The following is a 25,484-nucleotide window of genomic DNA, read 5'->3' on the forward strand; positions in this document are numbered from 1 at the left end:
AACACAAGCTTCTTAGAGACAAGGAGCATGTCTCAGTCACATTTGTAGTCAGCAGAATTCAGCACAGCGTCATGCCACAAATAGACAGTGAATAAACAGTTCTCGGGTTAATCTCCACCAAAAGGGTCCCCTTGTTACAGTACGTGGCATTTTTAGTCGCCAACTGTCCTTGCCACGCTGAAAAGGATGGTGAGAAAAAGGTACCAAAGGATCCAGAAAGAAGAAAAAAGGGTTGATTGTATGGCCTCCCCAGAGGTGACCAGGCGATGTCCCTCCTGGCTGGCGGCAGGTCTGCCTGGGGAAATCAGAAGCCCCTGGAGGGCAGGGCGGCCTGCCCAGACCCTGACCTGTGGTGGCCGTTCAGCTCTGGGAGGCCCGCATGGACGGCACTGAACAGCCACCAGTCCCCAGCCCCCCAGGCACAAACGCTTGTAAAATGGAGCCCATGTGAGCACCAAGAGGTGAACTGTGTGTGTGGCCAAAACCCATGACTCCAGGGGGCCCCAGGTGAAGTGCCAGAGGCAGGTGAGAGGGTTGGGTGGGCAGTGGCTCTCTGTCGCTTCGTCAGAGCCCATGTCTGACGCTGGCCTCTCCACAGTGGTGGCTCGGGGCCTTGGTGCCCAGGGACTGAATGAATCCTCAGCCAGGGGCAGAACCCAGAACCCCCATCCCCACTCTGAGCAACTCTGGGCCTTCTGGGCAAGAGCCCTTCCCCAGCGGCTCCTGACTGGACTTCTGCAACCAAGCCCAGTGAAATCCCAACCCTATACACTTAGCCTAATGCATGCGTGTGAGCCACATTTCCCAGTTATCTGTCCTAAAAAGGGTTTTTATTTCCTCTCTGGAGAAAGATCTCCTCTGAAGAAAGTGCAGAGTATGTTGGAGGGAAACCGGCTGTCCGCAGGAATTCATTTAATTCACTTCACCTCATGTACCCTCCTAAATCCTGAGCCTGAGGTATGTCTGTATGTTTAATATGGGGTGGCTGACAGAAAATGTGTCCCCAGGGAAGGAGCCGAGGAGAAAGTCCATAAGGATTAAATGGAGCTGCCATGCCGAAATGCTGACAAGCCCCTGCAGCGGAGATGACAGCACGTTAAGAACACAGGATTCATAGACCTCCCGAGACCACGGAAATCATCCGGTGGAAGTTACACGTGAGACAGAGAGCTCAGTAAACAGAGCTGTGCAGAAACCATCTGGGAACAAGTAGTCAGTCAGTGTGGAGACCTCTTGAAAGACCCGAAGCGGGAAGTTCCCACATTCCTTCTCCCAGGCCTCTCGGTTCTCGAACCGCTCATTCCCGTGTGGGCCATCTGCGCAACCAGGGGGCCACTCTCCACCTCCCAGAACAGGCCCTGACAGCATCTCCCATGATCCTCCGCATCTGAGGGCTCAAGGGCCATTTTCAAGGTCGCCTCACACAAGTCCCTTCAACGGTCCTCATGACACCTCAGGGAAGGGGCACACAAGAGCTCCTCAGGCAACCGTTACTCAGGAAAGGCAAATATCAGCCTGGGGTCAGACGGTGACTTCCCACATCCAGACCTCTCCAAGTCAGGACCTGTCTACCTCATCTTTAATCCGAACACCTCAAAGCATTCTTACTACCACACAAATGGGCAAATGGCAGAGTGAAACGATTTGCCTGAGGTCACACACACATGTGAAGCATTATCATATAATCACCTGCTCTGGAAAAATGATTTCCATGAACTACAAGTGTGCTAGTGGATGGAAAGAACAGGCTGGTGAGACTTGGCTCATCCCCAGTGACGGACATACCATTGAAATAGGACTCCTAGAAATGCTTCTCAGAATATTTAACAAGATGGTAATACTTGATTAGAATTTTGTGTTACCTCGAATTAGCTCCAAGTCTCTTAAGGTAAGAGGTATCGTGAAACACAAAACTAAATTAATTTCAATTCACATTTAAAAGACACACAGGATGTAGTATTTTGGGAGAAGCAAGGGAAGAGTTCTCACAACACATAATGACATGTGTTTCCATTCCAAAAAGTTTGCTTTTATTTTCAGGGGACTTTCGCTTGCCTATAAGCTTCTAAAATTATGAAAAGACGCTATAGATATAAAGGCTCAAGTTACTGTGGAATTTGGACATTCCTAAGATCCCTGAGCTCTAACCACTAGGTGCCTCACTCAGCCAACACTCGCCTTCAACAAGCCAGCTGTCAAACGGGGCTTTCACACACAAGTCATCTGTTCCAAGAGAAAGTCCCTAGGCTTCTGAGCTCCTGGAACCCTAATGATATCAGTTAGTGACAATTACAAGATCTTCTACTTACTATACAAGAAAACAGCATTAAATACTCTATATAAGGATTTATATTTTGGCAATTTATCACAGCTTGACTGGCTTCTCTAAACACGTTCTGGTCATTTCCTCTATTGATAACTAACACAGGATGCCCCAGAGACTGGTATTAGCTACTCACTATGTTTCAAAGTCTCACCTTTAGTGGTACAAGCAATGTACCCAAGAGTAAGTCACCCACAAAACAGGAGCAAGTATTTGCAAATATAATATCTGGTAATAAGCTGTTTGGTACTAAGAAGACTCACAACTCAATAATTAGAAGATGAATACTCTGATTTTTCAAATGGGCAAAGGATGAATAGACATTTCTCCAAAGAAGATACACCAATGGCCAATAATGCAAATTAAAACCACAATGAAATGTCACTTCACACATGTCTTAGTCTTACCACAGACTAGGTAGCTTAAACAACAGAAACTGATTTTCTCACAGTTCTGGAGCCTGGCAGTCTGAGATCAAGGTGCGGAGCATGGTCCAGTTCCGGTGAAGGCTCCCTTCCTATTTTACAGACAGCCACCTCCTTACTGTGTCCTCAGCAAGGCCAAGGGAGAGTGTGTGTACTCTCAGCTCTCTTCTTAGAAGGAAACTAATACCATCATGAGAGCTCTGCCCTATGACCTCATCGAGCCCTAATCACTTCCCAATGGCCCTACAGCCATCATACTGGGAGTTATGGCTTCAACACGTGAATCTGAGGAGAACATAAATCAATCTACAGCAATACCTACTAGAATGACTATAATAAAAAAGATAATAATGGGGGCTGATGACGATGTGGAGAAACTAGAACACTTCTCCATTCCTGGTGACCCTGCAAAATGGTACAGCCACTTTGAAAAGTAGTCTGCCGGTTCCTCAAAAGGTTAAACATGGGGTTACCAAATGACCCAGAGATTCCACTGCTAGGTATCTGCCCGAGAGACTCGAAAACTTGTGCACAATGTCAGTAACAACATTCCACATTACAGCTCAAATGTAAAAACAACCCGGGGCTCCTGGGTGGTTCAGTCATTAAGCATCTGCCTACAGCTCAGGTCATGGTCCCAGGGTCCTGGAATCAAGCCCCACATCAGGTTCTCTGCTCGGCGGGAAACCTGCTTCTCCCTTTCCCACTCCCCCTGCTTGTGTTCCTGCTCTGTGTGTCTCTCCGTCAAACAAATAAATAAAATCTTTAAAAAACAAAACACAGAAACAACCTTAATGTCAATGTCCGTCCATCTGATGAAAGAAGAAAAAGTGGAAAATGTGTACAAGGGGATGGTGTTCGCCACATGAAGAAATGAATGAAGCACTGACACGTGCTGCAACACTGATTTTCTTTGGAGCCATGATGCTAACCAGCAGAACCCAGTACAAAACATCACATGTTGCATGATTCCACTTTCATGAAATGTCCAGAACAGACAAATCTATAAAGTCTGAAAGCAGACTGGGGCTGCCTGGGAAGGACACAGGGACATGGGGAAAAACGGAGTGACTGTTAATGTGTATGGAGTTTCTTTTGGGGGACATGAAAATGTTCTAGAAATGATTGTGGTGATGATTGCACAACCCTGTGAATAGAATAAAAACAAATGAATTGTATGCTTTAAATCATTGAGTTGTATGGTATGTGAATTATATCTCCAAAAAATTGTATATATATATAAAGTATGTGGTTGTTAACACCCCTGGAATCCAGCTGACACATGCCCTAGGAGTAATGACCATGTCCTACAGGGAGGCCTCCTCTATCTAGACCCAATCTAATAAAGTCTAAAACCGAGCCCTCACAAGATCGGCAGGAAAGATGAAGCTAGGGTTTGAATCCTGCCAAGTTAAAGTGTGTGCTTTCTGCAGATTTGCACTAACCAAGTGTTAAACCAAACCTACACTGGCATGAAGTGATCACCCAGCAATTTAACTGTCTGCCAAAACAAGAATCAACACACTTCAGAGAAAGCTAAGGAAATCCAGAGTCTTTAAAATATATGATTACCCAAATTTCAATCAAAAACTACGAAACAAAAATAAATAAACAGGAAAAAATTGAGACAAAATAGCCCAAATAAATCAAATTTGAGTGTCTCTGTCGGTTGGTAAGCATCTGCCTTTGGCTCAGATCATGATCCCAGCTCCTGGGATCAAGCCCCGCATTGGCTCTCTGCTCAGTGGGGAGCCTGCCTCCCCTCTCAATCTGCTCCTCCCCATCCCTGCTTGAACTCTCTCTTCTCTCAAATAAATAAATAAAATCTTTTTAAAAAATCAAATTTGACATGCCTAGATGTTGAATTTAGCTGACAAAGACTTTGAGATAGCTATTACAACTACATTTAAATAATTAAAGGAAAATTGCTCAAAGAACTTAATAAAAATATGGTCTTCATGAAAAGGACTAAATGAAAAAGGACTAAAAGTCCTTCATGAAAAAGGACTAAAAAGAGCAGTAACTAAAATGAAAAATTCACTGGATAATCAAATTGGAGATGGGAGAAGAAAGAGTCAGTGAACATTAAGACACATCAATAGAAACTACCTAGTCTAAAGGACAGAGCAATTAAAGAGAAATGAACTGAACTTATTGACGAACTAAATTTCAGGAACCTGAGTGTTAGTATTAATCAGTCTAATACAAATGTAATTAAAATATCACCATAAAAGGATAATAGTGGGGCACACACATTAAAAAAAAAATCAGAAGAAAGAATGACCAAAAATTTCCCAAATTTGATGAAAACCACTAACTGATAGCTATAAGAATCTCACCAGACTGCAAGAAGGATAAACAAAGAGAGCCATGCTTAGGCACATCATAGTCAAAATTCTGAAAGATAAAGATAAAATCTTGAAAGTTTTGGGGATTGGGGGTGGGGGAGACACATTATATACAGAAACAAAACATTTTACAAAGACAGCCAACTTCTCATCAAAACTACAGAGGACAGAACACAACGGAGCCACATCTTCAAGGTGTCGAAAGAATAAAACATTATACCCAGCAAAACTATCCTTCAAAAACAAGTATGAATGAAATAAAGGCATTTTCAGATAAATTAAAGCTGAGAGAATTTACTTTCAACAGACCTGCACTACAGAAAGAAAGAAAGAAGAGAAGGAAAGGTAGGTAGGTAGGTAGGTACATGCTAAAGGATATTCATCAGGCTGGAAACGTGGGTCTGCAGGAAAGAAAGAAGAGCATATGAAATGAGAAGTAAAAATTTAAAAGACTTGTTTCCCTTCCTCCCACAATTTACCTAAAAGATGACTAAAGCAAAAAGATGACTATTTAAGCTTCTGCCTTCAGCTCAGGTCAGGGTCCCTGTGCCCTGGGATCGAGCCTCACATCAGGCTCCTTGCTCAGGGGGGAGTCTGCTTTTCCTTCTCCTCTGTCCCTCTCTCTCTGCCCCTCTTCCCTGCTCATGCTCTCCCTCTCTCACTTGCACTCTCTCTCTCTCTCTGAAGTAAATAAATAAAATCTTAAATAAATAAATAAAGCAAAAGTACTAACTCTATGAATAGGAGTTTGTAACATATACTGAGGGAAAAGATACGACATTATACTACGGGATGGGAGCAGGTGAATGGAATTGCACTGTTGTAACTTTATCAGGTCTGTAAAGTGTGGACGGTGAAGAGGTGCGACATGGATTCTAAACAGACCCTGGTAAGTTAAGGATGCTTGTAGTTAGCCTTAGGGGTCCACCAAAAACAAAAAAATGACAACAAAAATATGGGAGGGGATGAGCAGAAAACAAATAGCAACATGGTAGACTTTGCGCAAACCTTATCAAAAATTACATTACATGATCAAAAGCTAACACTACCAGCAGTAAGAAATAGCAGCATTATGTATGCTGTGATATGATGCACTGAGAAGGACACAACATCGCGTCTGTAGTATTCCTGCCAGAAATGTGTGACCACCATCACATCCTGAGAAAACATCAGACAAGCCCAAACCCAAACCAAGGGAGGAACATTCTAGAAATGTGTACATCAAGAATGTCAAGGTCATGAAGGACGTAAGAGACACTGAGGAGGTGTCACTGACTGGAGGTGAGACACCGGGTTCGATCTGGGGACAGAGAAAGACAGTAGGAAAAAAAAAAAGGTGATATTGGAATAAGATCTGGAATGACTTAATAATAGTGCAAAGTGACTTTCTTATTGCTGATCACTGTTCTATGGTTGCCTAAATTGTTATCGCTAGGTAAAATTAACGGAGGGGCATAGAGGTATTCTCTGAACTACCACTGCAGCATTTCTGTAAGTCTAAAATGGTTTCAAAATAAAAAGTTATAAAAAATAGTACTAAATGTAAATAGACTGAACATCTCAATTAAAGACAGATTCTTGGGGCACCTGGGTGACACAGTTGGTTAAGCATCCGATTCTTGGTCATGATCTAGGGTCCAGGGATTAAGCCCCGCATTGGGCTCCATGCGGGAGTCTGCTTAAGATTCTGTCTCTTTCTCCCTCTGCCCCTCCCACTCGTGTCCTTTCTTTCTAAAATAACTAAACAAACCTTTAAAAAAATAAACAAAAGACAGATTGTTATATTAACTAAATATCTTGATTGATCCAAATATCCATCAAAAGGGAATAAACATTGGTGTCTGAGTGGTTCAGTTGGTTAGCAACTGCCTTCGGCTCGGGTCATGATCCCAGAGTCCTAGGATCGAGTCCCGCATTGGGCTCCCAGCTCCATGGGGAGTCTGCTTCTCCCTCTGACCTTCCCCCCTCTCATGCTCTCTCTCTCTCTCTCAAACAAATGAGTAAAATCTTTTTTTTAAAAAAGGGAATAAACAAATTGTCTCATATTCATTCGATGGAATACTGCTCAGCCATAAAAAGGAACAAACTGCTAATACCTCAGCAACATGGACACATTTCACAGATACTGTGCTCAGCAAAAGAAGCCGGGCACCGAAGAGCTAAAACACTGAGACTTTTGGTACAGTTCTAGGCATGTGAAATTCTAGAACAGGTAAAAGTAATCTAGAACGACATAAATCAGGTCAGTGTTTGCCTGAGGTGGGGGGGAAGGGCTGGCCTGTGGAGCCTGTAAGGGGGTCCAGGGTACTTTCTCAGGAAGTAGTAATAGGATTGGGGTGGTAGCTGCATGGGCGTCCAAATTTATGGAAGTGTGCACGTATAACCAGTGAATTTTACTGTATGCAAATCATACTTCAGTGAAGCTGACTAAAAAGGAAAGGTAGGAAGCCTTCCCACCGCTCAGCTGTGGCGATGTAGGGCAGCACGTGAAGAGACGGAGGACAGGCTGTAGGAAGTGTATGAGTCTGGGCTCTGAGACTTAGCCTAACCCCAGATACCAACAGACCGTAGAAATAAGTTCAGGACATTCTCTCAGAAGGGTGCACTCCCTCCTGGACCAGGGTTAGCTGTGGTAGCCCACCTCCCCACAGCTCACTCTCAGGGCAGCCAGCACCAGTTTTTAAGGACACAAGGAGGACGCCACCGAAGAGTAGTCCTCAGCACGTGGATGGCACACTTCAAAAACCTCACAGGAAAGAAAGTATTTAAAAGCTGTCTGGTCAGCTTTGGACCAGGATTCCCTTGACTGGGTTACAGTATCATAAACTGTGTGGTTCCAGTGATGTGACGGCATTGAGGTCCGATGACCGCTGAACGGACACGCTTGTTGTATCTAACTACGAAAATAACACCAACTCCATCCCTTCTTTCCAGACACAGCCACGCTTTTGAAGACGTCAGCAGAATAAGTCACTGGAGATTTTTCGTTGTTGTTTAGGAGCATAATTAGAGCAAAGAGCTACGGAGGGATTTCTGTGTGTCAGGCCCTGCGAAGTGCTTTGCATGCATTCTGTGTAATCCCCACCAGGGCCTCTTTAAGGGTTTTAGGAGACGAGAAAACTGAGGTCAAGAGGGTTTGAGACTAACTTGCTCGAGGTCACCTCAGTGTGCTACTCACACCGCCGGCAAGTGTCAGGGCCGAGACTGAGCCGGCATCCATCCGGCTGCACAACCAGATTGATTTCTTCAGTAATGCACAGAAGAGATTAGACCTACTCTTTCATAAGAAAGGTATTTGTGTCAATGTAGTTTTTAAATATATATATATATATATATATATATATATATATATTTATTTATTTATTTTTGAGAGAGAGAGAGAGCACACGCATGCACAAGCGAGGAGAGGGGCTAAGAAGGGAGCCCGATGCAGGACTCAATCTCACGACCCCGGGATCCTGACCTGAGCCGAAGGCAGATGCTTCACCGACTAAGCCACCCAGGGGCTCCATATTGGTGTTAACAATGATGATACTTGATCTGACGAAGCTTCCAAAGCCACGGTGGTGAAACAGGAAAACACAAAATGGAGAAAAGCACACACTCTAGTTAGAGGATATAACTTGTCTTTGGTCCTTTGGGATACTATTTCCTTTACCAGACAGGCTCCTACAAAGTTTCAAAGACTCTTTCCTAGAAATAAAGAAATAAGAAGACCAGTGCCAGGTATGAATCAGTGCTGAGTCACCCTGGGCTGCGTCTTGTCGGTGGATTTCAAAAGTCTCTGTCTGGGTCACATTTCCACGACTACAGGTAGGAAAAGTGTCTTACACTGGTTATAAACTACTTTCATACACCGCACCCTCCCCCGTCTCAGTCCTAACAACTGCTCTCTGAGCTAGGCAAGGTGGGGCTCCTGTTGTGAACCTTCTGAGGAAGGAGGACAGGGAGACTTGTGCAAGACATCTTCTGCCCAAGCTCCCTGGTAACACAGGGGCAGAGAGCACAGACTTCAGATTCGCCAGTGGCTGCTGGGCGGCTGGGCATCCTGGAGCACCGGGAGCCATGCCTCACAGGACTTCTGCTCTCTGCCCAACATTTCCTATCTCAACTTCAAACTCTTAGTGGGTAGATGTTCAACATGAAGGAGACACTTGAACTATCCTATATGGCAAAATAAGAGAAGCACATTTCCAAGGGCACGCTAAGGCAGGCACCAGGAAATGACAACAGGTCCTCCTGCTAAACAGTGACATTACCTGACTTTTTAGAAGCTATGGATTCTAAAATGCACCATTATTACATACCACTAAGAAAGAAAAGTTCTTGCACAATACCCACTGATTTTAAGATGCGTCCTAATCTCAGATCTATGGAAATGTATCTTAGTAATGAGGAAATATGAAGTTCAAGACTAGCTTCCTCAAACTGGGGATTTTAACCTCTGTAGAAGCCACCAGCTTTTTAATTTTTCAGTATTATTAAGCAGTAACAACGCCGAGTGCCAGGCCCATCAGTGGGAAAAGAAGAGGGAAAATGAGTAAAGGCATCATCTCCAGCATTCAGAACGCACCTCTCAGATCAGGTCCTTGGGGAGGATTTCAAGAGCCAGGAGCTGCAGAGCATGGAACAGTGTTTCTCAGGTCTCCTCTGTCTCCTTAAGGTCAAGACCCATCCAATTATGAAACACTCAATTCTTCTGGACCAAACACTGAGCAGGTATTTGGAGCATCTTGATGACAATTTCTTTCTTTTTTTTTTTTCAAAGATTTTATTTTTATTTATTTAACAGACAGATCACAAGTAGGCAGAGAGGCAGGCAGGGGTGAGGGGGAACAGGCTCCCCGCTGAGCAGAGAGCCCGATGTGGGGCTCGATCCCAGGGCCCCGGGATCATGACCTGAGCCTAAGGCAGAGGCTTTAACCCACTGAGCCACCCAGGCGCCCCATCGATGACAATTTCTTGACACCCATTTCTCTTTTTCAGTGATGAATTAGAGAAAAACTCTAACACCCTGCTTCACGTACATTATCACACTGAATTCTCAAAATAACCTTATGAGTTGGGCATTATTAACCCTTTCATAATGTTTAAAGGATGAAGAATGGGGAGCTCAGAAAAGCTAAATAACCAGGGCGAGGCTGGTCGAGGTTCAAACCCGAGTCTGTTTTGCCCCTCAAAGGCCATGCGCTTTCTACTGGACAGGGGACAGAAAGCAGGGAGGATGAAGGCTTTTCAAGGTTTGAAAATCACTGCTACTCTGACGTGAAGTCTAGAAGGCTGATGTTCTGTCTGAACGATGACATAGTAAACAACAAGTCCCCTTCGGCTACAGGAGAGCTCACTCAATCTGGGGACCCGCTTGATCAGTAGGATGGCTGTTCACCTTTTGGAGGTGATTTGGGTACAGTCCTAGCTGCACGTGGGAAGACAGCTTAGCCAGCCACACAACACATGGTGAAAAGGGACGTGAACACAAGTAATTACAACATAGGGCAAAGTGTGGAAAGGGCCATTGTCACGAATGTCCCCTGAACTGGAACAGCTCTTCGGGGAGCCAGCTCCAAGCCACAGAGAGGTCACTGATGGCAGAGGTGACCAGGGAGGTGGCATGTGAGCTGTACCGTGAAGAACAGATAGAAACGGATAGGAGGAGAAGGAAGGGGAAGGGATCTGAGAGGAGCCCGTGGCCTGAGCAAACGCTAAGAAGCAGGTCTTCCGGTTTGGCTGCAACACAGGGAAGTTAGCAGGAGAGAGATCTGGAGAGGTAGGTCAAGGTAAGATTTCCAAGGGCTCTGAATAGCAGAGTAAAGATAGCCTCTTCAGATGGGGAACGAGGAGCCCCCCCCCCCATGAATTTTGAGCAGGACAGGGACTGAGAGCAATAGCAGGACCGTGTGGGAGCAGGGGGAGAGGTGCCCTTGTGGGGAACGGACCAGGGACAAACAGCTGATGGGAAAGTTATGGCCCTGACTCACGTGTGATGCCTAAAAACTCACACTCGGGCAGGGGCACAGGCAAAGGTCAATTCCAAAGGATTTAGGGGACACAAAAACAAGGGAAACAGGAGAGACACGTTAGAACAATGGTGCTTAACCACGGAGACTTGGCCTTCACGGGATCCATTTCCTTACCACCCCTGGGAGGGGGGTGCCCCAGCATCTAGTGGGGTGAGGTTAGGGATGCGGCTGAACATCCTACAACACACAGGACGGCCTTTCTCAACCGAGAATGATCAGGTCCAAAATAATCAATAGGGGTGAGATTCAGAAACACCGTTTTAGAACCGCAAGGAAACAAAATGGAAAGTAAAGGTGTGACGCTGGGCCAAAGACCAAAAAGCAGAGAAACTCCAGGACTGGCTTGGCACAGACCACACACCTGTTTGTCATTCCTCTCATCTACGAGTTTGTGCACCTGCTACAGGTCAGGCCACAAGCGGCACCGAAGACAGGAACGCACACAGTCCTTGTCCTCAAGGCCCTGCCGGCAGGAAGGAGAAAGCACATCAGAAACCCACACACATCTATGAACACAGAGGTGCCTGGACACATGTGTGCAGGAAAGACTGAGAAGGAATGTTCTGAAATATTATCAGTGATTGTCTCTAACTTGGAATTCACACTTTTATTTTTCTCCGTGTTTTTCCATGAAAACAGGGATGAATTGAAAAAAATGAAAACAATTCTGGGTTTTTCAGTGACCACAGCTCAATCTCATCAGTTAGAACAAAGAGAAGTAGGTCCTTAGGCCACAGATTTCCCTCCCAACCCCACCCCGGGTGCCCTGCCTCTGGGATCCGGTGAGGGACAGAGAATGGGGAGCCACAGAGCAGAGGAAGGACCCCCTCTTCCACTTGGAGACTCTTCCAGGTTGACGTGGGAGACCCCCCCACCCCGCCCCAGTTTCTTCAATCCCTCCCCTGGCTACGTGTTGGGCATTGTTTTATGTGTTCAAGATAACAGCACTGAACAAAACAGATGAAATCCCTGCCCTTGGGATGTTGAGATTCTAGTAAGAGGAAACAGACAAGAGAAAAATATGAAAAACATATTAAAATATGTATATTCAGTGGTTATAAGTACTAATGAGAAAAAGAAGGCAGAAAAGAGGGTTGAAAATAGGTACAAGGGATGTAGTTTATACAGAGAAGCCAAGGAAGACCTTGCTGAGGTGACACGTGATAGGAGAGCCGAGGGAGCAGGGGGAGGAGGGGGCAGGGGGAGGAGGCAGGGGCAGTGCCGGTGGAGGAACAGCAAAGCCCCCAGGCAGGAGGCAGGAGCGTGCTTGCTGGGCTCAGAGACCAGCAAGAAGACCACTGTGCTGGAGAGAAGGCAGAGAATAGATGAGGTCAGAGAGGGAAGCAAGGGTCAGGTCGCCCAGGCTAGTGAGCCATTGTAACGACTTTGCCTTTTCCCTGTGCCAGACCGAAGGCCATCAGTGGGTTCTGAGGGACAGAGTGGCAGGATCTGAGGTGGTTCAACAGGGAGACCAGCAAGGAGTCCATCCCTGCGATCCCAGAGACGGCTGCTGGTGGAATGAGCCAGGAGAGGGGTGGGGGAGGTGAAGAGTGGTCGGGAATCTGAGTATCTTCTGAAATTAGATGTGGCAAGATTCCCTGGTGGGTTGGATGTGGGTGGTGAGAGAGAGAAAACAAGAATGACTCTGGTGGGGGGGTGGCGCCCGGGTGGCTCAGTCGGTTAAGTGTCATGATCTCAGTGTCCCGGGATTGATCCTGACGTTGGGCTCCCGCTCAGCAGAGAGTCTGCTTCTCCCTCTACCCTGCTCATGCTCTCTCTCTCAAATAAATACATGAATTCTTGGGGGAAAAAAGAATGACTCCAGAGTTTATGTCTCAAGAAGGATAGGCAGAGAAGGCCGTGGGAAGAGCAGGTTTAAGGGAAGAGGCCAGAGGGAGGCTGAGATGGTTCTTGGATCTCCTGGAGATGATGCTGTCGAAGAAAGCGGGAGGCCGTGTGAGGGTCAAGGGAGACCAGCAGGCAGGAGACAAAAATGTGGGGTGGGTAAGAGTGCAGAGGGTGTTGACGGATCCCATCCCAGCGTGGATGTGGAGAAGAGGTCTGAGGGGATAAAGGAAACAGGAAAGCCGCTGCCAGTGAGAGAGAAGGGAAAGTCGGAGGCCACACATCACAGAGGAGGTGACGGAGCAACTGCCTGTGGAGCACTGGAAATCTTTTCCTACTGGTTCGTTTCAAATTATACTCAACGTGGCTTTCCTGGATGCCATTGCGAGGCAACCCGGAACCAAACAGATGAGATCTAGTAACTCCTAGAGGGTTCCAGTCATCTGGAACGACAGCCTAGCAAGGGGCATGACTGAGTGCCCGGGAACTGAGGCACCCGGGGAACCCCGAAACCAGTTCCTTCACCTTCTCTCAATCTGGTCACAGACATGGGTAAACATTGCCCCCACCCCATAACGGCAACATGCAGGATCACTCCAGCTCCCCTCAAGAGGACCTGAGGATCCAGCCTGAGCCACAGGTCGGGGCAGAGCTTCATGTCACGGATCCACCACTAGGCCTGGACGGTTTCCTATGGCTTCCCGTTCTTTCTGCTTTTTCTACTCTATGTTGCAGGCCCAAACCGCCTGTGACATTCACAATCACAAGATGGCTCTGAAGCCCAAGATACAGGAGGATAAAGGACTTGAGAGGTCTTGGAATAGGGCACATTTGCTACTTGCCTGTTGTGGAAGCTACCAGAAGGAAAGCTACTGAAGTTCTGAAACTGTGTCTTGGATCTCCAGCACCTGGGGCGTGTCTGGGTCAGTATTTGTTATATGAATAAGTCAAGCATCATCAGAAAGTCAGTAAAGGAATGGCACACTTATTAGGCACAATGGGCCAATTTCTAGCAATGAACATGCCATACAATTCCAACGTTCATTGCCCTTAGATTAACAATAACAAGCATATGTTGGACATCTTCTAAGCTTAGACCCTGTTCCGATACTGTGTTAGCTCTGAGGGGGCACTGCAAAGCCAGACAAACATGGGGCAGGGACAGACTTTTAACAAGAACTAATAGAAGAACAGGAGACTTACAGATGATGGCAAGGGCTCCAGAGGAGACAGAGAGTGCCAGGGGGCAGATGGCAATTCTGCTTCCCAGGACCCCCTGAGAAGCCGGGACCTGAATGGGTGCGGAGGAGCCATCGGACCCCGAAAGGGGTGGGCACAGTCCAGGGAGAGGGAGCAGCAGGTGCAGAGGCCCCGTAAGAGTTCGGGGTCTTTGAGCTGCGTCAGGCACACCGATGTGTGGCGGGAACCGGGTGTGACAGAGAGAAGTGCAAGACGAGGCTGGAGAGGCAGGACCCAGGCTGTGGAGGGCTCGGTAGACCTTCGTGCAGGCCTGGGTTGTCTTTTTTCAAATTTATCTTTTAATTTTTGTTTGAGAAAAAGAAAGAGAGCAAGAGCGAGTGCGCATGTGGGTCCTGGGGAGGGGCGGAGGAGGAGGGAGAGAGACTCTCAAGCAGGCTCCACGCTTAGCACGGAGCCGGACAGGAGGCTCCATCTCAAGGCCTGAGTCAGAGACTCAGATCAGGACCTGAGCTGAAATTGAGAGTCTGATGCTTATCCGACTGAACCACCCATGTGCCCCGGGGCTGGGTTGTATTTTAAGTCACAGCGGAGGGAAGGAGGGTAAGGGAGTGTGAAAGCTGCCTGTGAATTTCAGGAATGACACACAAACCCTGTCGGGAACCCTGTTTGTAATGGCTGTTTCTGACACGTCTGGAAGAGACGCCTTTCTCTTACAGAAATCGGAAGATTAAGTTAGGAGCAACTACTTTAGGACTGATGATAGGTAATCTCTGGGCTCTGACAAACTCAAGGACCCAATCTGACCCCTCCAGGGGCAGCCTCACCTCCATTCTGGAGCAGGGCTCCCTGCGAGGGCAGAGATGTTCCAGAGGGTGTACAGTGAGTTCTGTATGTCTGAACTGGAATGCCTGTAAATGGGAAGGCTCTCCAGTTTGCAAAGGGAACTCTCCTTTACCCACTGCTGTGTTATAAACCCTCACCGCCTCTTTCACTCCATCTGGGAACCTGCTTGGTACCCGGGGACGTGTAAGTGGGAGACCCTGAGGCATTCCCATCTGCAGATCTACCATGGAGCTCTGTCACAGCAGGAGCCAGACCCCGCCCAGGAGAGAAAGGAAAACTCTCAAATCTCATCTTCCCCTTTATATTGAAAGCTTATTTTAGATCTGATACCACAGAGGTTACCCTTTTAAGAAGAAGAAAATACAACATGTCAAGAATTTGGTTTCCAACCACAGGCAATATATCCACATCTGCTTAGTTAAACAACAGACGTGTTTGAGATGGGCTCAGCAAGACCCCTTCCCTCCCAGTCAGGGACTTGCTCCCATCTCAACCCTACAGGACCCCATCAGAATCCACTCTCTTCCTGAGACTGTCCCACTTTTCCCTCCCTTCATGATGGCCAGCCCTGAATATTTGTGTTCTCCCATCCTGTGTCACTCCACAAACTGGGATCCTCAATTCCTGTTGATGTAATGATCAAAATATCTATGCTTGGGGCACCTGGTGGGGGCTCAGTTGGTGAAGCGGCTCCCTTCGGCTCAGGTCATGATCTCAGGGTCCTGGGATCAAGCCCCATGTTGGGCGCCCTGCTCAGTGGGGAATCTGTTTCTCCTTCTCCCTCTGCTCCTTATCCCCCTGCTCATGCTCTCTCTCTGTCTGTCTCTCTCAAATACATTTTTTTTAAGATTTTATTTATTTATTTGACAGAGAGAAATCACAAGTAGGCAGAGAGGCAGGCAGAGAGAGAGGAGGAAGCAGGCTCCCTGCTGAGCAGAAAGCCCGATGTGGGGCTCGAACCCAGGACCTGGGATCATGACCTGAGCCGAAGGCAGCGGCTTAACCCACTGAGCCACCCAGGCGCCCCCTCAAATACATTTTTAAAAAATCTTTAAAACAAAGTATCTAGGCTTGATTGGACACCACCAGTGTTCATGAGAGTCCTTCAAGAACTGGTGAGCACACATTGACTTAGGCAACTGGTTTGCTGCTAGTGTCCCACATAGAACAGCCTCCATCTTTAGATGCAGAGCAAGCAGGGGGCAGGGACGGAGGACTTTTAACTGCACTGCCCACCGGCCTTCAGCAGTAGCACCAGAAGAGCTGACGCTTCCACAGCCCCGCAAAGTCCTGGGCACGGTGGTAGTGCTTTATATACACCAAGCTTATCACAAACTTATCTCACAGTGATCACATAAGTATAAAGTTACTGTTTCTGCTTTACAAGGGAGGAAACTGAGGCATTGAGAAGTCAGGTAATCTGCGTCGCCTAAGGCTACGTAGCTAGCTACTAAGTGCTGGGATTCACACCCAGGCAGCCCAACTCCAAAGCCCTGGTCTCTACTGTCTCAGCTCCCTACAGCCTCTTGTATCACGGCATATAGAACTATCTAGAACTCCTCCCCAACCTCTTCTCCCCTCCCCTTGCCCGTGCCCCATTCGTCACCTCCTGCTCCCGCATGTGACCTGGAATGTTCTAGTTCTAACCTTCTGTGCAAAATCTCTTTTTGAAGGTTAAAGGTTGCAGCCCTTGCGGCCCAAATAAGATCTGTGTGAAGTTTTTAGTAAATCGTTCTTGAAATTTTCCCAGGAGAAGTTTCTCAACAGTGAGGTATATAATCTTAGAGATGATCTATGAAGGGATTCATTGGAGCTTCAGCTGCCCCCAGCCTCCCACCCTTGTCAGGTATTTGCTGGGAAGAGAAATGCAGGGGGGTGTAGGAGTCCTGATTCAGACCCAGGGGATATCCCAAGGGCAGGCCCAGGAGCTCAGGCTACTGTAGCTTCTCCCTTGAAAGACTTGGCTCCCCCTTCTTGGAAGCGGGGCAGAGGGGAGATGCACCCTGGATTACCCCCAGCTGGGGTCGGAAAAGCTTTGCAGCCATAGTCTTCGCTCCCTCAGCAGGAATCAGAGCAGATCTACCGACTAAACATTCTAGATAACTCTCAAGTGACCTTTCGGGGCTAAAGTTTGCAAACCCAAAACTTCTAATCCACTGCCTTTTCTAACTAAGCCCAGCTATCAGTTTCCAGGCCTGGGGAAATCCACTCCTGACCTTTCATCAATTAGTCAAGACAAGAGCAACCTTTGAGGAGTTAGCATTTCTGGGGCTCAAGGAGGCTGTAGAGGAGAGAGGACTGGAAACTCTTTTAAGAATGGACTCCGGGGGCCTCCCCCCAGGAACTCAGGCACCAGCCCCAAGTCACCCGAAGCTGGAGACAGAGCCTCGCGGCAATCCTCCTCGGGAGGCTGGCTAACCACAGAGGCCCCTGCCAGGCCGGAGCGCAAAGCCAGGAGCACAACCAGAGCCTCAGGCTCGACCACAAACCAGGCCTGCAAGACCGCGATTTGTGCAACAGTAACTCAGTGAAAGCAGCCGGCCCAGCCAGCCCCTCCGGGGGGAACGCACCTCCCCGGATTGGCTGCTTCCCCTCCCCAGGCCTGGGCCCGAGCAGAGGGAATGCCAAAACAGAACCAGCTAAAGCTCTTGAAAACGACAAAATGCTAGCCCTGGAAGGGGCCTCCGATGTCCTCACTTTATGGAAGGGACAACTGACACCCCGAAACCAGAGGCTACAATGCATTCCGCCCCTCCCCCCCCTCAGCCCATGGGCAATATAATCTTCACCGCAACCCCTCAGGAAAAGAGGCTATGTCAAGAACTGAACATACAGACGGGCTGGGATTTGGGAAGTTTGGAGGTTTGGGGTGCAAAAACAAAGTCTGGGAAAACACCCCGGCTGCCAGCACGGTACTTCCTCTTAGGGGGTCCCAGAGCCAGGCGGGTGGGTGGGGCTGGGTAGTGACCAGTCAGCGAGGGCCCTGGGGACCTCTGATGGCAGTCTGTGTCTAGGTGTCCTGCAACCTCTGTGCATAGCACTTCGAGGGTCTCCCCCAAGTACCAAGACAGGTTTCAAGTCACCCAGGAGGAAAAGAGTTGGGAAGAAAGCCACATGGGTGGAGAAGCAGGGAGGAGAGAGACCAACTTTAGAAAGTCTAGAAGAGGATTCATGCAGCCCAAAAAGACCCAATAGCAACCACAGGGACAGAGAAGTCAGGAAATGCTGCTGGAGCAGCCAGTGCAGTAGCCAGACCACCAGCCGGTGGGGTGAACTGGGAGGGAGGGGGTGGAGGTTTAAATTTAGCCAGGTAAACAGGGCCTCTGGGGGGGAGAGGATTGGTAGTGGCAGAGCTCTCACCTGCTCCACGGAGTTGGGGCACCACCTCTCGCTGCAGGGGGGTGCGGCAGGAACTGCCTCAAACAGCAGGCCCGCTCCCAGGCCGCTCCCAGGCCCGCTCCCAGGCCCGCTCCCAGGGCCGCTCCCAGGCCCGCTCCCAGGCCCGCTCCCAGGGCCCGCTCCCAGGGCCCGCTCCCAGGCCCGCTCCCAGGCCCGCTCCCAGGCCCGCTCCCAGGGCCGCTCCCAGGGCCGCTCCCAGGCCCGCTCCCAGGCCCGCTCCCAGGGCCGCTCCCAGGCCCGCTCCCAGGCCCGCTCCCAGGCCCGCTCCCAGGGCCGCTCCCAGGGCTCCGCCACAAGGGGGGTCACACTGCTCCTCAGAGTTAGGTAGAAGGTTATTTTTACTTTCCAAGGTGGCTCGGATTGGAAACTATCCGACCCTCTCATCCCTATCACAGTCTCTATTCCCAAACCTTCTGCTGGATTTTCCTGGATTCCTGCCCACAGTTAGAAGATGCTCAGTAGAAACCAAGAATGCCCTGATGAGGCTGGGGAAGCCCCCATATCCTCTCCCTGCTGGGGATCTTTTTTTTTTTTTAAAGATTTTATTTATTTATTTGACAGACAGAGATCACAAGCAGGCAAAGAGGCAGGCGGAGAGAGAGGAAGGGAAGCACGCTCCCCGCTCGATCCCAGGACCCTGGGATCACGACCCTAAATGACAGTTTGGAAAGGAGCTAGGCAGAGCAAAACCAGAAGAGGGAACAGGAACGCTTTTGTGGACATGTTGGTTGTTATTTCAGAGAAGGTAAGGACTATCACCTCATATAAAAAATTCCTCCCCTGCTGGAGATGCCAGGTGGGGCAATCCAGAAACCAGAAGAACCATCCTAGAAGTAAAAATTAGAACTAGGCCTCTGCCCTTCTTGAAGAAGAGCAAACAAAAAAATCTTTCAGCTGCCACGAGAGTAAGGAGTGTGGGGGTGGGGGGGCGTGAAATATTTAGGTGAATAACAATCCCAGATTTCTGCTTTTCGCAGCATATGGCGCCCAGCAATTTGGCAAGAGCCCTTTCACTTATGCTTTGGGGATAGAAAAAATTTTAGGAAACGGTTTTTTTCCAAGTCAGTAAGACACCCTTCGAGATACTACAATAGCCAAATGAACTAAGGAGGAGACTGGTTTTAGGCACCCTGGGCAAACCCCTAACCCACACACACGCCCTCGCTCATATATTCATACTCAAATACTTCAGAAACCAGAGCCTGGGAAAGTAGGAAATCCAAGGATGGAAGGGGGCAAGCCAGCTCCTCCAAGGCTGGCTCCTATTCCCCAGGCAGGCAGAACTGTGCCCCTTCCCTCCCCACTACCGCCCCACCCTCAGTGTGCCACATGCCCTTGGTCTGATTTTCTTTAGGACTGGAAAGGGAGCTGTGGCTGCCCTTAGGAATTCATCCACAAATTGTCTCTTTAGATACTTTTATTCTATTCACAGCTCCTAGCCTGGGGTCAGGTCCACCTGCACATTTTAGTGCCGAGACCTGGTGTTCTGTCTGCCCCTTCCCTTGAGCTCATGGACTTGACTTCATCACCATGAAGACCCAGCTACATATCACTCCTCACAATTGTGCAAAAGAGGTCTCCCAGCATTGCCTTCCCTTCCCAGAGACACACCTCCTTCTTGCTATTTATAACCACAAATCTTCTGTGTCAAAGAGAGAACAGACACTATTTTGAAATGGAGGAAAACCACCATTCAGCCTTTCATAGGTTGATATGTTTGCCAGGACTTGTGTCTGTGAGCCTGGACAGGCGTGTGGGCACAAGCTTGGGGCCTGGCATCCACTCATCCATGCCTGAGATTGGGAGTCTTGCTTTTGATAAGTCAAGCCCGCGTGTGAACCAGACAGCCCCGCGTGTGAACCAGACAGCAGCAGGAGTGGCTGGGGCCAGGAAAAGGTCCCCAGGCTTTTCTGAGAGTGTACCCGCTGCTCCCAGGGCCCTCTGTTGTCTTAGGGGCCAGCCACAGAAGGAGTCACCCTAAGGTTCCACCCATGTGTGTGCGTAGGTGCTGGTATTGGGCCCTGCCCCACTGACCCAGAGTTTTCTGCACCCACGTTGATGGTATGGTGCAGCTCTATCAATTGGGCACGTTCCTGGGCGACTGTAGCAGTTCAGATGGCTGGTAACATGATCCTGCGCCTTTCTCCTTCAGGTACCAGGCTGAAACTTTGCCTGGAGTGGTAGTAACTGAAAGCTGTTGCCAAAGTGGTCAGGTGGCGAAGACAGTGAAGGAGGGGCTGGGCAGAGCGACAGCAGATGCCTCAGTTCGCAGCTGGGTAACCAACCCCCGGGCTGAACCACTTCAGTTTTCCTCTTGCAAAACGGGAGCAATCGTGCTCCACGCACACTGAATCATCTCTCACAATGATGTACAGGATGGAAATATTGAGGACATTTGGCTCTGACTAGAGTGCACGGCCAAGTAGCCACAGAGGCTCCACTAGAAGATGGAGAAAGGTGCCTTCTCACTTCTCCCAGGGCAGGGATGGATGAGGCCGAGGAGTGGAAAAGAAAACAGAAAGGTCGCAATCCCATTCAGGGCTTTACCTGCTCTGAGGGTTAGGCAGGAATTCGGGCACCAAACTAATCCTGCTCCAGGGGGTTAAAATAATCCAGATGTAGTCCTCGCCCCAGTCAGTTGATGTGGGGCGCACAGGAGTCCAGCTGAGCCCAGAAAAGTGAGCAAGAAGCTCCGCGGGCTCGAACGGGTCCCGGCGCACGCCCGGCCCCCTCCCCGGCCGCCCTGCTGTAGGGAGGCAGAGCCTCGGGAGCCCCGGCTGCGTGGGGCGGGGGGGGCGGGGGTGAGCAAGCCCGAACCTACCTGCCCGCGCTCCCGGCACCCAGCCCCGCACGCTCGCGGGAGGAAGCCGCGCGCGAGGAACCAGCCGCCCCAGCTTTGTTCGCGGCCCGGGGCGGGGGGCTGCGCTTCCCCCGGCGCTCCCTGCCCCCCACCTGACCCGCGGCCGCCCGCTCCGCCGGAGCACCGCGCTCCCCCGCCCAGCGCAGGGCCCCGCTACCCCGAGCCTCCGCGCCGCCGCCCCTCGGTCCTCCCTGCTGCCGGGAGCCGCACGCCGCCGGGCTGCCCGGGGCACCGCGAAGGCACTGCGCGCCGGGAAGTTTTGGCCGCGGAACCCGGGACGGGGACGCCTCCTGGGCGGCGACGGCCGAGGGCCGGGGGCGGCGGCGGAGGCCCGCCCGCTCCCTTTCCCACCGCGGGCAGTCGGCGCTTACCTGCATGTCCCGCCGCCCGGCAGGCCAGCGAGCTCCGGCTCGCCGCTCCACTCGGCCCGGCTCTTCCAGCGCCCGGCTGCGCTGGGTCGGCCGGGCGCGGCGGCTCGCGGTTGGGGGGCCCTGCCCCGCCGAGGGCGCCCGGTGCAGACCCTGCCTGCTCCTCTCAGCGAGCGGGCTCGGGCCCCCGCACTGGACTCTTCATCCGCCGCCCGGCACGGGGCTGGCGGCGCGGACCGGCGCGCTCCGCTCCAGGAGTCCCGCCCGCGCGTCTGCTTGGTCCCCCAGATGCGGGGGCAGCCTCCGCGGGCCCGGAGGAACGCCCCTCCTCCCCGGGCGGTCCTGGGTCTCGGGTCCGTGTACCCTGCTGCCGCCTGCGGCGTTGGGGGGGACTCCCTGGTCGGCGCCCGGGACCCCCGAGCTCAGCGGGCGGGGGCAGTCGGGGAGCGGAGCCCGCGGCCGAGCCGGAGGGAGGCCCTGGGCCCTGGGCGCCCGGCTCGGGCCGCTGCCGTCTGTAGTCGCTGGGCTGCGCGCTCTCCTCGGAAGCGCGGGACCCGAAGAAGTTTCGGTCCCAAGTTGTCCGCGGGGCGGGTGGCTGCCGCGGCTGGGAGTGCAGGGGCAGACGCCGGGCGAGTGGATCCCGGAGGCTCCGCCGCCTCCGCCCCGCCTCCCGCGCCTCCTCCCCGCCCCCCAGCAGCCGCGCCGGCCCCCGGCTCACTCCTTCCCACCGGCAAAGCCCGCGACACCCCTCCCCAGGGCTCCTCCCAGGCGCTGGGACCGTGACCTCCGCACCTGCCTCCCCCCGCCCGGGCGTACTCGCTCGGCCCCTCGGCCCCCTCCGCAGAATTGCTCCGGGCCTCGACGCGGAGGTGCCAGTGTACCCCCCCACCCCCGCCGCCCCGGAGGCGCGCCGCCCACCCCTTTCCCCGGGCCCAGCACACCCGCCGCCTCCTTCTCCCGGAACTCGACCTGGTCCTCCGAGAGGACCTGCGGGACTCACCTAGTCCAGCAGTCCCCTCGGGGCACCCAGCTCTCCTGCCAGGAGCCTCGAACTCGGGGCGCGGCGGAGCTGGAGGTTCTGAGAGCCGGGAGGGTTACTTCAACGGCTCTTCCATTTACATCAGCCACCCGCATGGGTTTGTCTTCCTTTGAATGCCCCCAAAGAAGTAGAGTGAACTCTTACTTCCACTTTACAAACCCAAGTCATCCCTTCCTGGTTGGGGACTCCCACCCTTCTAAAGCACCCAGCAGAGATCTCCGGGATGAGGAAATCTGGTGGAGGAGGGGCTCACCGAGTAAAATGTTCCCTAACGGGAAATGCATCCTCTGATCGCTGGTGCCACGCCTCTGGGGCTGAAATACTGGCCTACCTTTTTATGGAGAAACTGAGGCACAGAAAATTGGCACTATCAGTCCGTAGTCACTAAAGGGAATTAGTAATCTGAAAAGTCCCTAGAGCCCAGTTTTTAGCCAGAGCCCAGACCCACGTTTAATTACTTCTATTGAAGTCCCCAAGTCCTGTTGGTAGGTTAGCTCACAGCACCCCTGGGTGAGCTGTGCAGGAAGTTCAAGGCTTCACAGGAGACAGGGCTCAAGCTCCTGCTGCTGGACCCTGTTCCAGACCCTAGTAACAGTATACCAACCAGGAGCAGCCAGCAGGTTTCCAGCATGCCCTCAGAATGCCTTTTCTTTTACATTCTGAAACCCCCTCTTCCCTGAGTAGGAGGTCACCCTGCTAAAGAAATTGCCTTTGAATGCAGTACAGTGAGGAAACAAAACAAAACAATAGTAATAATCAGAAGGCTTTGCCTTTTCTTAATTAGTAACCCAACAAGGTGACAGCTTCCCCTTTCAGTGGGGGAAGGGGCCACAGGGAGCCTGAAGAAATGAGGGCCCAGGAACCCACCACGTTGGCTTGGCAATAAGGAGCTATTGTCCTTTGGCTTTTACAATAAGGAAAGTAAGAGCTGTTTTAGCAAATACCTGACTAATTAGAGGGAAAGGCTTCCCTGGAATTGTGCTGCCTCAGGCCGGAGGTTCTCTACGACTTTTCTCACCTCCCAGTGAATGGGGTTTATGAGACCAGGTCCAGCAACCTTAAATGAATGGCCTATAATTGCTGTGGGGGGGGGGGCCTGCCTTCACCAAGGGGAGCTAGTTCAAGGCTTTATCTTTGGGGACAGATGGGACGGGGAGCAAAGCTGGTCTAAAGCAGCCATAAAGGCTTTGAATCCACTTTGTCAAATTACAAATAGGCTCAGTTCCTCTCCTCCTCAGAAGAAAGCATCAGTCGTGGGGGTAGGGTCTTTGTGGGAGGTCAAGGGAAAGTCTTGTCCAGGAGGCCCCTATCATTCTGGAATGCAACCTGGGGGGTGGGGGGGGGGCTGCTTCATAGAACTGTTTATTGAGCCCTCAACAGAGAGGATGCCTGAGACTGGTTCCCAGCTCAGCAAGTTTCAAGTCTAAGGAGTGGGGTGGAGTTAGGGGACATACTTCTCATCTGGGGCCTAGAATGAGCACAAGAAGGGACACCTTCGCTTGGTGTCCCACTGACGACCCAGGAGAGGAGCAGGTGACAGAGGACAGCAGCCCCAGCTGAACGCCTGCATATCATCCTTCCCCTCCTGCCACAGTATCTGTCTAGGATGAGTCAAAACTTGTGGCCCACAGAGGAAAGCTGCAGTGCCCCCAGGAAAGGAGCTTGTGGCCCAGTAACTGGGAAAACATTCGAATGAGGAGCAGGCAGAGTCCTGGGCCAGATTCCCAAGGGAAGTGGTGAGCACCCCGTCGCTTGAGTCAGCGGGCTGCTGGGGAGTCTAGAGCCAACCCTGGAGGCAAGCCCTGATGGGAATGCAGATGGCTCTCACCCATGTTTTGTCTGTGATTGCTGGGTGGGGTCTCTTGCCTTCTCCCCCCTAAATAAAACATATCCTGACTTGGCATTTGTGGTTTAAACAAAGAAAGTAAAAACAAATATTTGGGCCTATGAAAACGTGTACTGATTCCTGCTCCGCTTGGTGGAGATGCGGTCCCCCCCCTTTCCTGGCCATGCCCTCACAGGCCACCAGCCACCCCCAGAGGTCTCTTCTGAGTCAGATCGGCTCACAAAGCCTTGTCGGAAAGAGTCAGAGAGAAGCCAGGCTCCTCCATTTCCTTAGTTCTCTGTGGCTTTCCTAAGGGGGCAGATCTCAGGCTGACCTCTGGCCCTTGGACTGTGCCTTCTTAGGGCAATTGTTCCCTTACCCAGCCCGGCCTCAGTGGGAAGGGCTTCAGGTGGCCCCTGTTGCTGGATAGTCTTCCCATTCTGCCCCAGCCTGCTTCTCTGGTCTCTTTCAAAGCATTTCTTTCAGATGAACAGAAAATGTCTTGGGGGGAACCAGCCTAATGAGCCTCCAAAGCCCCAAACAATCAGAGAGGCAAAGCTAGTGACCTTTCATCCCGACAGCCGCTTCGCAGCTGGTTTACCTCCAGGATGTTCAGGGCTCCTTCTGTGCTTGTTATCTGGATGTTTTCCTAAGAACAAGGGCTTACAAAACTGGTAGATTCTGACCCAAATATCCAGACGTCATGCATAGATTACCCCCACAGACTTATAAGACAATTTGGGACATCTGGTTCGGGGAAAATTCTAAGAGCTGAAGGCAGCAGGCCTTGGTAAGAAGAAAGCTCTGCTCTCGTGAGTTCGAACCTGGCTCTGCCTCTTAGTTGTAGGGGAGAAAGCTCACTCGAAGATGCCAGCAGCTGAAGACATTTATGTCAAGTCAGAAGGGCGGGGGAGGGAATGAAAGTTTTGATAAGTCTTGACACCTGGTATGTGCATAGAACTTACCAGTTTACAAATGGCCTTTCCATT

The 25,484-nt window shown here is 50.7% G+C and overlaps 1 protein-coding gene across 2 annotated transcripts in view; it reads right to left on the bottom strand.

The window, feature by feature from the left end:
• The window catches only part of WNT5B (Wnt family member 5B), a 107,930-nt gene extending 85,652 nt beyond the window's left edge, over positions 1-22,278 (bottom strand). For both annotated transcript variants that reach the window (XM_047741944.1, XM_047741945.1), the window contains exon 1: positions 21,635-22,278. In XM_047741944.1, coding sequence (XP_047597900.1) covers positions 21,635-21,640 — 6 coding nt within the window. In that variant the 5' untranslated portion in view covers positions 21,641-22,278. The remainder of the gene's footprint in view (positions 1-21,634) is intronic.
• Positions 22,279-25,484: the final 3,206 nt, after the last annotated feature.

The sequence above is a fragment of the Lutra lutra genome, chromosome 8 (genome assembly GCF_902655055.1).
Source record: "Lutra lutra chromosome 8, mLutLut1.2, whole genome shotgun sequence".
NCBI classification, from domain to species: domain Eukaryota; kingdom Metazoa; phylum Chordata; class Mammalia; order Carnivora; family Mustelidae; genus Lutra; species Lutra lutra.